The sequence below is a fragment of the Rhamphochromis sp. 'chilingali' genome, assembly GCF_963969265.1.
Source record: "Rhamphochromis sp. 'chilingali' genome assembly, chromosome: 18".
Classification (NCBI taxonomy): Eukaryota; Metazoa; Chordata; class Actinopteri; order Cichliformes; family Cichlidae; genus Rhamphochromis; species Rhamphochromis sp. 'chilingali'.
In genome coordinates this window covers 9,812,358-9,825,235 of record NC_137945.1, presented here as the reverse complement: position 1 = coordinate 9,825,235, position 12,878 = coordinate 9,812,358, and the positions used below count along the sequence as shown (strand labels likewise).

The 12,878-nt window shown below is 37.2% G+C and overlaps 2 protein-coding genes across 2 annotated transcripts; one reads left to right on the top strand and one right to left on the bottom strand.

Moving 5' to 3' along the window:
- Nucleotides 1–958: 958 nt before the first annotated feature.
- Nucleotides 959–2,609, top strand: ccl20b (chemokine (C-C motif) ligand 20b). The gene is made up of 4 exons (XM_080865910.1): nt 959–1,149; nt 1,255–1,357; nt 2,043–2,117; nt 2,225–2,609. Exons 1-4 carry the CDS (start codon nt 1,068–1,070, stop codon nt 2,274–2,276), a joined length of 312 nt encoding a protein of 103 aa, XP_080722036.1. The 5' UTR covers nt 959–1,067; the 3' UTR covers nt 2,277–2,609.
- Nucleotides 2,610–2,703: 94 nt separating this feature from the next.
- LOC308386258 (uncharacterized protein) lies at nt 2,704–11,628 on the bottom strand. The gene is made up of 4 exons (XM_080865674.1): nt 11,524–11,628; nt 6,003–8,634; nt 5,496–5,613; nt 2,704–4,351 (listed from the first exon to the last, which is right to left on the bottom strand). Exons 1-4 carry the CDS (start codon nt 11,617–11,619, stop codon nt 4,111–4,113), a joined length of 3,087 nt encoding a protein of 1,028 aa, XP_080721800.1. The 5' UTR covers nt 11,620–11,628; the 3' UTR covers nt 2,704–4,110.
- Nucleotides 11,629–12,878: the final 1,250 nt, after the last annotated feature.

The following is a 12,878-nucleotide window of genomic DNA, read 5'->3' as shown; positions in this document are numbered from 1 at the left end:
GTAGTTACTGGAGATTGGGGATTACCAAAATGGTGTCTGAGAGCAATCATGCAGGTCTATTGACCAGACAGTGACCGCATAGTCCAGTTGACGAGTGGCTGCAATTTTTTTTACGTTTTACAACCACTTGGTGGTAAGTTAGTGAATAATTGCATGACAAGATATCTGTTTTCACTGGGTTCCATGCAAACTACTGCGGCAGTGTATTAGCAACCACGAGCAATCGCAAGGACGTTTTTGGTCTAGCACCCTTTTTACGACCAATTTCACCTAGTGACTATTAACAACCTCCAGCAAGCTTTCACAACCCAATAGGCCTGTCTAACTGAGGCCTAATAAATGACTTGTTATAACAGTAAAAAAAACCCTCCAAATTGTTCAAAATCGAATTGCTTGTAGTAGGTTTCCCAGCAGATTCTCTGTCATTTTGTACAAAACTTACAAGACTGCTATTCTCTTCAGGTCTCCCTTGAATGAAATACGAGTTAAGCTGCTTGACTTATTATAGACCACTCCAGATCCAGCAGTGCTATAGGCTTTAAGCAGGAACAGGTAAGAAACAAAACAACAAAAATGCAAATGTTTATTTGCATTATTAATCATGCCTACCAGGAGGTGACTCATTTGGTTTCAAAAACTAATTCCAATTGTATAGAATATGACATATATTCACATAATACTGCTTTAAAAATGTACTTTACTGATATCTGGTTTCACTTGGAATTCATTCTTCAGGGAATCAGTCTGCACATGAGTCCAGCGCCAGCCAAGCTCATAGTTCAGGCTGCCAATGTTTAACTTTTTTTTTTTTTTTTTTAAACTTTATTTCCTCCCATGTCAGGGCCAGCTGGAATTTTTTCTATTTCCTGCTCTGTTTCCAGTGTTTTAACAATGACACAAAGGATTACACAATCCTGCCCGACGGGAAATTCCGAGAGTCGGCCTACTTAAAGGAGTGATCACCAAGTAGCACTTGTCACACTCTCTCTGATCGCCTTCAGGTGTTACACCTTTTCAGCGTCAGACACAGAAAGGCAGAGTGAACGCTCTCAGTTGGCTCATCAACCATGGCAAGCAGGAAAACGTGTCTCATGGTAGCTCTGTGCTCCCTCGTCATTATCATCAACTTTTTTGACAGCGCACAATCAGGTATTTCATACTAGTTAATATTTTAATGCACTTTCACTAATATTGCCAGTAGTAAGTTAAAAGTGTGATTTATAGTGGATTCTTTGTGCGTGTGTGTGCTTACAGCGAGCTGCTGCCTGAGGTACTCCAATCGTCAGCCTCCTTGCAAACGGATTCTGGGTTACACCATTCAGAACATCAATAACGCCTGTGACATCAACGCCATCATGTAAGTTATAACGGTTTATATGGAAGTGTAGCATGATAAAAGCAGGTAGATTCATGAGGAAATAAGACATCTAACAAACTAAAACGCTAAGAAGTAGTCAAGTTGAAGTTTAAGCAAGTTGTGCATTTTTCTAGTTTTTGAGTAGTGTTTACTCTGTACAAAGATTTTAGATTATGGAAAAGTTTATATATCAAATGTATTATTATTACATAAAAAGAGAAATGCTCACATTTAAGAAGTTTAGGGAATGAATTAAGACTGCTCATAAATATCTGTTCAATCAGTTTATGTGGGCCAACTTAAGTAGTGGTATTCTCAAGGAAAGACTATAGATAGGAAACTTAACCAGTAATGTGATACACATGTACAAAAACCAGCAAGAGCTAATGCCAATCTTTCATCCTGGTGTCTGGTTATGAATTCTGTGTAACATATCTTATCTGCACATTTCACCTTGTGGTGAAAAGATAATGGCTGTGTGTGCTTGGCATTTGCGCTCTCTCGGACGGACTAAACCTTGTGTATCTAAATAGCAAAACAGCATTTAATCCGTGACTAAAAATCAATCACGATAAGTTCAGGACGCTCTGCAGTTAATAATCAAACTAACACACTGGAATGAAACTCCATCGAGAGAAACTGTATCTTGAGGGTAAATGACTGCTTTCATCCTCTTTCCCAACAGTTTTCATGCTCCGGGAAGGTTTGTGTGTGCCGATCCATCAAAGCCGTTGACCCAGAAAGTGATGAAGTGTTATGAGTAAGTATAAATGCCCCTGTGGTGTATTGTTTGTCTGTGCCTTATATTCACTCTCAGCTGCTCAGTGAGTCAAACTGATCTTATTTCATTGATTTTGTTTTTTGCAGTGAAAAGAAGCGGAAGACCAACAAAGAAAATTCTAACAACAATGCATCTTAAACTCTCTTTAAGTGTTCTTATCTGCACTAATATTATCATAATAGTAAATCTACACATAAATATAATTTGTTGTGTGACCTTTCCTTTTATTTATTCTGTTTTATAAACAGGGAAGAGTAGTATTCTTAATACATGTGTGAGCTATAAGCTTTAGTGCTTCAACAACAAAAAAACTTGTGCTTTTTTTTAAAGTAATGTAAAATATTATTATTTTGTTATATGTATTATTGTTTGATTTATTTTCTGAAGAAGATGAAATATAAAACCCTGTATTTTCAGAAAGTGTGAGATAATTATTGTATTTAATATTTGTCAGAGAATTTATTAAAAGAGTTATTTGATAAAAACACATGTCTGTCTGTATGGACTCCACAAACAACCACATGCTGTCAAATTTTTGTCCTTGTTCTACATCGGGTAAAAAAAAAAAAAGAATTAATCACGCTGCAAAAGGATCCTAAATAAAAAGAAATTAGCTGACAGTGATTAGCAAACAGTGATAAATATGTACAATACCATATTTATAAGGTTACATCTCTGTTTAAAAGGTTTAAATCCTAGTGTTAAACATTGGAAAAAGAACATCAATGTTTTTTCCTGTTGTATAACTGGAATACAAATTAAAGATGTTCTTTATTTAATGTAATTATTCATAGAACAAAATATTCAGAATGGAAGGAATATGATCACAAATGAAGGGATATGTTTAAGTCTAGTTCATTCACATAGACTGTGAAGTCTGAAAAATTGAGCCACTGTAGAAGAGTTATAAACCTGCTTTCTTTCTGATGGCCAGCAAGGGGTGATGCCTTTTGTTGCATAGACAATGGGAAAATAGCCTTTTAGTTGCCTCACTCTATGATCTCAGTGAACACTTTTCTTATGACTATATCTTGTCAGTCACTAGTTTGTGTCTTACTATCCATATGATTTTAATTTAACAAACTTTGTTTCTTAGTAACTGTGGGGAGGCACTCATAGATGGACAAAATGTGTTACCTATTAGAGAAATAGTGGTTTAATTGGATAATTCCAATGTATCTGAGCTTGGTACATCTGTTGCAGGATGGTTTTATGGGTTATCTTAACTTTAACTACCTAACTCTTCAATAAACAAACCTGTGGGTGAACCACCTGTCTAATAACGCTGGCATAAGTAGAGGGTGCAAAGTTCACACAAGCCAAAGAACGACAGACATCTTAATGAGGAAGGCTGAAATAAAGTTTGAAAAGAACTGAAATTACTTTTACAGTGCATGAAATGTGATTTTCCATTGTTATGTATCAGCAGTGACTAAACAAGCTTAGTAATTAAACCAAGAGAGATATTATACTTTAGACTTGTTTAAAAGGCTTTGTTTGCATTTATTATACATATGTGTCCTTTATCTACGATAGCTATAGTAAGATATTCTTATATATTCATTATGATTCTCAGTCATTTATTATGTAAGTTATATTCAGTTGACAATCATTGTCTCTTACTTCTTGCAAAACTTCTTTGTTTCAGTAATGCAAAAGGACGATGTATGATTGAATGAATTATGTGCAGCATTTTAATTGACCAAAATGCTGACTCTGTAATACTTTGATTAACAAGAAATTGCAGTGAAGTTATCATAGACATTTGTTTCATCTTTTCTTGCTTCACTGGTTCTGTTTAAAACCAACATTTCTGTAAGTAAGTAAAACTTCAAATATTTGCTGGAGAAACACTCAAAACTTTTAAAATAATGAAACATCAGAACACTGTAAACTATTATCATGGAATAAAAAAATAAAAAAATAAATCTATAACCTTTAAAAAAGAGAAAAAAAAATTGCTTTAATTTCCTCATGGCACAGTTGACACAGTGAGAAGTAACATCTTTCCTTCTGGATCTTCTCTGGTCTCCAGAGCCTGGCAAAGTTTCTCCCAGAACAGCTCGGTGTGCTCTCCAACTCGCGGCCAGCTCAGGTAGGTTTTCCTCTTTATCATCTTTCTCATGCGGTGGTAAGGAGACAACAGATAGCTGGGAATCTCCTCCATGAATACCAGGATTAGAACGTCTTTCTGCTCATCAAACAGACGGAAACTAAAGATAAGAGGGAGAAAAGGGATGCATAAGTACTCTCTTTAAAAGAGTAAAGTAATGAAGATAATACAAAAATAAATGAAATAAACATGTTTTAAGAGAATAAAATAAAACACCTGTGAACATGGCAGATTAAAGAGGAAATTAAAAGCTAGCAAAAAAAAAAAATCAATGAAATTTTAAGCATGCCGGTGTAACATATACAGTGCTGCACAGATCAGAAAATCACATAGTGGAACACAGTAATGTCAAGTCCTCTTCTTTCAGCTGTTCCCTTTAGGGGTCACCACAGGGGATCATCTGCCTCCATCTCAACCTATCCTCTTCCGCCACATATAGTAGATGCAGTTAAGCACGTCCTGCTTCACATCCATGAACCTCCTATGTGACCTCCTAAGCCATCTTAACCTTGCCTCTCAAACTTTGTCTCCAAACAGGTCAACCTGAGCTGTCTCTCTGATATTCTCATTTCTAATTCTGTAACTCCCAATAAAAAGTGGAGTAATTTTGTTAGGCTGGCCACTCATGGGAAGTTTAATTGCTGTTCCAAGTTTTGTGGATAATGGCTCTCACCATGGTTCGCTGAAGTCCCAAAGTCTTTATAACCCCTTCCAGACTGACAGACGTCAATGACTTTCTTATCTTTCTTGAGCTTCTTTGGATCTTTGCATGCTGAATTGCTGTTTGAGATGTTTTACCTTGTCAGGCAGGTTCTGTTTAAGTAAATTATTGATTTAACAGGTCTGGGAGTATCAGGCCTGGGTATGGTTAGTGAATTTGAACTCAACTTTGAACTCAACCACGTAGGTTTGAAAGCTTTTTTCCCCCTTGATAAATTAAATCATCTTTTAAAAAATAATTTTTTTATTTGCTTTGGTTACATTTGTCCAATATTAAATGTTGTTTGATAATCTGAAACATGTAAGCGTAACAAATATGCAAAAAAACAAAACAAAAAAAAAAAGTAGAAGAAAAAAGAAATCAGTAAAGGGGCAGATGCTTTTTCATGGCACTGTATTTGGAGTAACTTTGGTTGTGCCATTGTCACTGTTGACATTAGCATAAAAGCACTGTTAACACCTTTCAATTTCAATTTTATATTTTAATGTTATTGCTACAGTCTTGTGGTGCGCCAACAGGTTACCTGGCTGCCTGGATCTCTCTGGAGCACCATTCACTCTCGAGGTATTTGCGACTGATCACACAAATGGTCTTCCTGCTTCCATAAATAGCATCTGTAATGTTATCTATGATGGGTCTCCCTAATGAGGAGAAGAAAAATAACACAGCCAGTAATAAAACCATGAGGTTTGTATCCTCAGCTTTTTAGTAAAGTAGTATAGTGACACCCTCTGGAGTACATATGAAAGTGCACATTTGACTGCAAAAGCTTCTAACACCATGCCCTCATTGTCTCCAGATAATTGTTAGATAGTCTCTCTTTTGATTTATATAATTGCACTAACTGCCACTTCAAATATAACTGCATAAGTCAAATGATGTTACATTTTTCTGAAAACATTCTAGAAAATGTCCTGAATCTAATAATTTAGTTGGGATTAAACAGAGATACCGACAAACACACAATTTTAAGAGACATCCCACTTGTCAAGCCATTACTATTTAACTTTAATTCAAACTTGCATCTCACCTGGTTCAAAGTCTCGATGGTGTAGGCACAGTCTCCAGCCCTGTTCTCCTTCCAGTTTTGGTAAGAGCTTGTCAATGACCCAAGGCTCATCGTGGGTGTTGTAGGAGATAAAGGCGTCGTACTGATGATGAGTTTTCTTGTTTTTGTGCTTTCTATCAAAGAGCCAAGCTATGAACAGGTAATAGGCATAGACCAGCTGCAACCCCATGAAATGGTAAGTGAAGGACACCACCATCAAGCATAGGATTGCACACGTGGTGAGAACAAAGCAAATAAAGTCAGTGTTATCTGAGCAGGAGCTGGTGTCCAAGTCCAACAGCTTCTTACTTTTGAATTCTTGTGGATAGTTGCACGTAAAGTTATATGCATCATAAACCTGAGTTTTGTTGTTATTTATTGCCCACGAGAGAAACCAGCTGTTAACACAGTTGCAGGTGAATCCATTGCCCTGAAGGTCCAGATAAGTCAGAGCTGGTAGGGATTTTCTTATATCTTCTTCGCGGATAACTGAATATAAATTCTGTCTTGCCTGTAGAAACTCCAGCTTTGTGAGGCTGGCATTTTTAAGGAACTCTAGAGAGTAAAGAGCTGTCCTGGATATATAAAGGCTTTTAAGGTTTGGAATTGGGAAGAACAGATCTGAAGGGAGTTCTTTAAGTTCATTTGAAGAAAGTTCAAGTAATTGCAGCTGTGGCGTGTAAACAAAGGTGTCTTTGTCCAGAGACGCAATACGGATATTCCTGGCTTTGAAACTCAAAAGACTGGTCAAACCTTGCAAAAAGTTCCCAGGCAGATAACTATGCAACCTGTGGTGTTGTGAAAAAACAAGCAGTTCCTCTAGATGGGACAGCTGAGAAAATGGAGGATCCGGCAAATTTCTACTTTTCTTGTAATTGATGTGATTTTCACTCAAATCAAGTCTTCTTAAATTAATCAGAGGACTGAAAACATCTTTGTTTAGTTCATCTTGTGAAATATCATTGTTTTGTAGATTAATTTGGGTCAGATTTGTCAGTCCACTGAAACTCTTACTTTCAAGTACTTTTATTTTGTTTTGGTGTAATGACAGGTTCTGGAGGGAGTGCAAGCCTTTAAATGCATCCCTTTTGATAGCAGTGAGTTTGTTTCCATTCAAATGCAGCTGTGTGAGGTTTGGCAAATGTTCTTTGAAAGCACTGTTCAATTTAGTTATTTGGTTTGTCTGTAATTTTAGAATTTGTAATCCTTTTAAATCCTTGAAAAGACATGGTTTCAGAGCTGTGATTGAATTCTGATAAAGATAAAGCTTTCTGAGCTTTGTCTGATTGGTGAAATCATGGCAGTCCAGTGTGCTGATGTTATTGGTGCTGAGATCCAGCTCTGAAAGAGTTGGTAGATTCCTTGTTGCAGCTGGAACCAGTGGAAGCCTGTTTTTACTCAGCGTTAAAATCCTTAAGTTTTTAAGGGATCTGAAAGCATCATCATGGATGTATTTTATTTTGTTGTCTGTCAAAACTAACTCAGTTACATTAATACACAACTTAAACAAGTATGCATTAACAAAGCTGAGCTTATTGCTTCGAAGCTGCAGAGTCCTCATTGTTGGGATGGTGCAGGAAATGTTGATCAGTGTGGTCAGGTTATGTGTCATTGCATTCATTCTCAGAATAGTTAATGATGAGTTCACTGACTCTAACAACCTTTCCATGTCCCCAAGACCCAAATGAAGCTCACTAATGTCAAGAGTAGTAACACGACTAAGAAATGTCTTGTTTTGCACGTCCCATATCATCTGTTTCTTTTTGGCTGGGCTCCCAATTTTAAACCAGGTGAGATTTGGAAAAACATCGGCAGTGATCCTGAAGACTGCGAGGGGATTTTTCGACAAATCAAGGTACTGAAGTTCTAATGATTTGTTTGTCAGTTCAAATGACTGAAAAGTGGTTAAATCATTGTTGCTTATTACCAGCTCCCGTAGATGTGGCAGATGTTGCAATATCAATTGAACTTTTGTAATGTGGTGCAGTTTGTTATGAGAAATGTCCAGAAGTTTTAAACTTGTCATGGACTTAAAAGATGTGGATGCCATTTGTTTAATGCGATTTTGATTAATTCTTAGCTCAATGAGGCAACTCAAGCCATCAAAAACATTTTCTCCCAGTGTAACAAGTTTGTTATTATTTAGATTTAATGTCTCAAGAGAACTTAGATTGGCAAACGCACCGCTTTCTATCTGTGAAATGTTGTTGATATTAAGGTCTAACTTAGTCAAATTTAGTAGATCTTTGAAGTCTGATGCATGTATTGTTGAAATTCTGTTAGAAGTTAAATCGAGGCCTGTCACAGTTGAGGGAATATCTTCAGGAACAGCTCTGAGTTTACTTCCGACACATATGGCTGTACTGTAGCTGATTCTGCAAGTCTTCAGGGAAAATCCATCAACCGGTGCAATGAAATTGATGATGCACAGCATGTAAAAAATAATCCGCGATTTGCAACATTTTGTTCCTCTTTCTAATTTGGTTTGTTCCTCTTCCAATCCAGGATCCATTATTAATCTTTGTAACAAACAGGAAAGCTCAACACAGACAACCAGAAAACAAACTATAGTCCACTGTCCATAGTCCACTGAATTTAACTGCCACAGACAATCCTGGGAAGCCAAAAACAAAAAACATAAAGAAACAAAAATTAAGGAATCAACAAGAAAACTAATTGCAAAGAGTCAAAAATATCTTATTCATCTTACAACCAATACAAAAATGCATCAAGACCTCTTTATTCCAAATTTATGACATGCGCTGTGTCACATTAGGATGGAACTATCCAGAAATCTTTGTGTTGTACTTGACACTTTCCACCAACTTCTGTTATTTCTTTCCTTTTACTAGTTTAATATTTAAAAAAAAATAGTGAAAGTAGCCAGGAGAAGATTTGGAGAAGTTTAGACATCTTCAAAATATGGTGTGTATGCAGGCTTTAAGTGTTTAATGGAGTAAGATGTATCTTGATTTTATGACAAATACAGTGGCTTGCAAAAGAATTCGGCCCCCTTGAACTTTTCCACATTTTGTCACATTACAGCCACAAACATGAATCAATTTTATTGGAATTCCATGTGAAAGACCAACACAAAGTGGTGTACACGTGAGACGTGGAACGAAAATCATACATTCCAAACATGATTCCAAACATTTTTTTTTTTTTACAAATAAATAACTGAAAAGTGGGGTGTGCATAATTATTCAGCCCCCTGATTCAATACTTTGTAGAACCACCTTTTGCTGCAATTACAGCTGCCAGTCTTTTGGGGTATGTTTCTAGCAGCTTTGCACACCTAGAGACTGAAATCTTTGCCCATTCTTCTTTGTAAAACAGCTCCAGCTCAGTCAGATTAGCTGGACAGCGTTTGTGAACAGCAGTTTTCAGATCTTGCCACAGATTCTCGATTGGATTTAGATCTGGACTTTGACTGGGCCATTCTAACACATGGATATGTTTTGTTTTAAACCAGGGCTGCCCAATCCCAGTCCTCGAGAGCTACTATCCTGCAGCTTTTAGATGCATCCCTACTCCAACACAGCTGAATCAAATGGTTTGATTACCTCTTCAGCATGCCATTGTGTTTGGCAAAGGCCTGACAACAAGCCATTCATTTGATTCGGGTGTGTGGGAACAAGGATGCATCTAAAAGCTGCAGGATAGTAGCTCTCGAGGACCGGGATTAGGCACCCCTGTTTTAAACCATTTCATCATTGCCCTGACCTGTCTGGTGTGTTCTTTGGACTTCATGGTGTTGTTGTTCCCAACATTCTCTTAGACAACTTCTGAGATCATCACAGAGCAGCTGTATTTGTACTGACATTAGATTACACACAGGTGCACTCAATTTAGTCATTAGCACTCATCAGGCAATGTCTATGGGCAACTGACTGCACTCAGACCAAAGGGGGCTGAATAATTACGCACACCCCACTTTTCAGTTATTTATTTGTAAAAAATGTTTGGAATCATGTATGATTTTTGTTCCACTTCTCACGTGTACACCACTTTGTGTTGGTCTTTCACGTGGAATTCCAATAAAATTGATTTATGTTTGTGGCTGTAATGTGACAAAATGTGGGAAAGTTTAAGGGGGCCGAATACTTTTGCAAGCCACTGTATCTTATGATGCAGTGTGCAGTCTTGAGTCACTCCTCAGTTCTTTATATTTAACCAGAAAAATGGAACTAGGTGCACCTAATTATAGAACGTTGATGTTTGGTCACACCACATTTATACTTCAACACAGGCCAAACTCTTTTAGGCAAGCTTTTTTATAACTTATGTAAGTAGCCTTCAGAAACAATTTTGAGGCTCTGGAAAGGCCAGTGCATGACTGTACTGTTCCACTCTGTGTTTTTTTCTATTCTGCTTTACTGCTTTACTCCACTGGCAGTGGATTTTGGATCACTGTCATGCTGAAAAATGAAATGTTGCAAATAAAATGTTTCTGTATGGTACTACAGGACGGATCAAATTCTTGAGGTACCCAAATCATAACAGAACCTTTACTCTGTTTTACAGATGGCTGTAGACACTCATTGTTGTATCTCTCCTGACCTCCTCTGTACATACTGACAATGTGAACCACATTTTTTAAATCTGCAGTCATCATTTCATAAGGCCTGTAGCAACTGATTTTCAGTCCAGTTCTTCAGTTCTTGTTTGTCAGCCAGTCTCACGCTTTCTCTTCCTCAAGAATTGGTTCTTCACATCAACCCTTTTTTCGGTTTCTTACAGACATGACTTTTAGATACTGTTCATAGGCTGTACATAGTTTTACTAACTTTTTAAAGACATGCTGCACAGCTGAGATGTGTCAAGTATTCAGCTAGTAGCTCTTTGGGAGTCTGCTTACTGGTGCAAAAATACCATTTGTGCCACTCAAACTGTTTTCCTTGATTCAACTAAAAAAATGGGAACAAACTGTGTTTTTTGGTAACAGCTAGTAACAGAGAACCAATTTAAAATGAGTCCTTTGCTCAGTTGTCTGTTTTGTGCAGACAGAGCTAGGTGCCTTTTTCTTCCTTGAATGAGTCATAGGTCAGTGTTAAGTGAGTTAACCATAAAACAGAAGCAAAAAAAAAAGAAAGTTGGGTACAAAGACTGGGAGGAAAATTAGTAAAAAAAAAAGCTGTTAATGTCCAAAGAAGAACATTTAAAGACCTTCAGAAAGCACAAAAAACTGCTGCTCAAAACCATTTAAAAATGAAATTACAAGAAGGTCTTTGTCCTTAAAAGCACCATAATAAAGAAACGAGGCGTGGGTAAGACTTTGTTGCCAATTTTTTGCAAACGATTTTGACAAATATTACTCATTCTGAGACTATTACCAGTCCCTCCTATTTTCATTGCACCTTCCAGTTTTATTAAAAGAGAAATACATTTTACGGCACAAGTAAAATGTATGACAACCCTAGTTGTCATACATTTGTAGTTTAATTCAGATTTGGACCCACACAGAGGCATGAAGAACAAATGAAATCTTAAAAAAACTTACTGAAGTTAAATGAAGATTTGTTGAAAAAAAAGACTGTGGTAGATAATCCAATCCAACATTCAATCCAAGAGGCAAAGTGACCAAGGAATGAGACATGAAGCACGAAGTGCTGAAATGTTGTAGGAAAATAGAAAGGCAGGAGAACAGCTTCGTAAAGAGGGTGGGCTGACAAGTGACAGGGCTATAAATACACAAAGAGCTGAACCAATGGGCTATGAAGGCAAAACAGGAAACACCTTTAAATGTAATCGTTTTAAATAAAGAGGAAAACTATCCCCTCTGTGACTAATCCAGCTACTAAAAGGAAATCTGTTAGTTTTACATCAAGAGCCACATTTATCATGTGCGGTTTCATAATAATAAAAAATCCTAAGCTTGATCAATGAGCACATTAAAACCAGTGAAGTCAGTGTATCCATGTCCTTTAATTCAACTCTGTATACAGGAAGTGGAACTGTGGTCAGGCCCTTTCTCTCAGTCTCCGTCTTTTAGGTGCATATTAAACAAAATACCTGTGTGTGGCAAAAAAGCAGCACTGCGTGATCGAAAAACGTTTTCTACTTACTTAGATAAATGTTATGCTGACATGGAAATGGAGCTTAAAGAGACATTTGAGAGTTTGGAATATATTTCCACGACTGCTGACATTTCGACCAGCCATAACAAAAGTTTTCTCGGAATGACGCCACACTGGATTGATCCTTCTACTTTTGTACGAGGACATGCAGCGCTAGCATGTAAAAGAGTTCGAGGGAGACACACATATGATGTCATCGACAATGAAATCGAGCAAGTACATTCGGCTTATGGTCGGACTGAACTCTAAAGTGACAGCCACTGTGACAGACAATGGGTCCAATTTTATCAAAGCTTTTAGAATGTTCCAAAAATCAGACTCTGATGAGGAATCGGAAGAAGATGAAGGGGTGACATTTACTGATGTTGAGTAGACCCTCTCCACAGAATCTGAAGGACAGTTTTCTCTCCCTCCACACTTAAGATGTGCATCACACACACTGAACTTAATTGTTCATGATGTTGAGAAATGGCTTCAAGCAAATGAGGCAAAATTCATCTACCGAAGTGCAACTTCAAAGTGTTCTGCAATGTGGACAAAAGCAAACCGTTCTTCTGTTGCTTCAGAGTTGGTAGATAATTTTTTCAAGAAAAAACTCATAGTACCTGTTTCAACACGATGAAATTCGTTTCACAACACTGTCCAGGATCACTGACATTCCCCTTGCTTAAATAAATACTGTCTTCACTGATCGGGAGTATCTGTTCCTAAAGGAGTATTGTATCGTGTTGAAGCCACTCACTGTTGCACTAGACATATTGCAAGGAGAAGAGAACTG

Coding starts and splice junctions, on each gene's coding strand:
- ccl20b (XM_080865910.1), top strand. CDS start 1,068: ATGGCAAGCAGGAAAACGTGTCTCATGGTAGCTCTGTGCTCCCTCGTC. Junction 1,150..1,254: donor TTTTGACAGCGCACAATCAG/GTATTTCATACT, acceptor GTGTGCTTACAG/CGAGCTGCTGCCTGAGGTAC. Junction 1,358..2,042: donor TGTGACATCAACGCCATCAT/GTAAGTTATAAC, acceptor CTTTCCCAACAG/TTTTCATGCTCCGGGAAGGT.
- LOC308386258 (XM_080865674.1), bottom strand. CDS start 11,619: ATGTCTCATTCCTTGGTCACTTTGCCTCTTGGATTGAATGTTGGATTG. Junction 5,614..6,002: donor CCATCGAGACTTTGAACCAG/GTGAGATGCAAG, acceptor TCTCCTCATTAG/GGAGACCCATCATAGATAAC. Junction 4,352..5,495: donor AGAGAGATCCAGGCAGCCAG/GTAACCTGTTGG, acceptor TCTTATCTTTAG/TTTCCGTCTGTTTGATGAGC.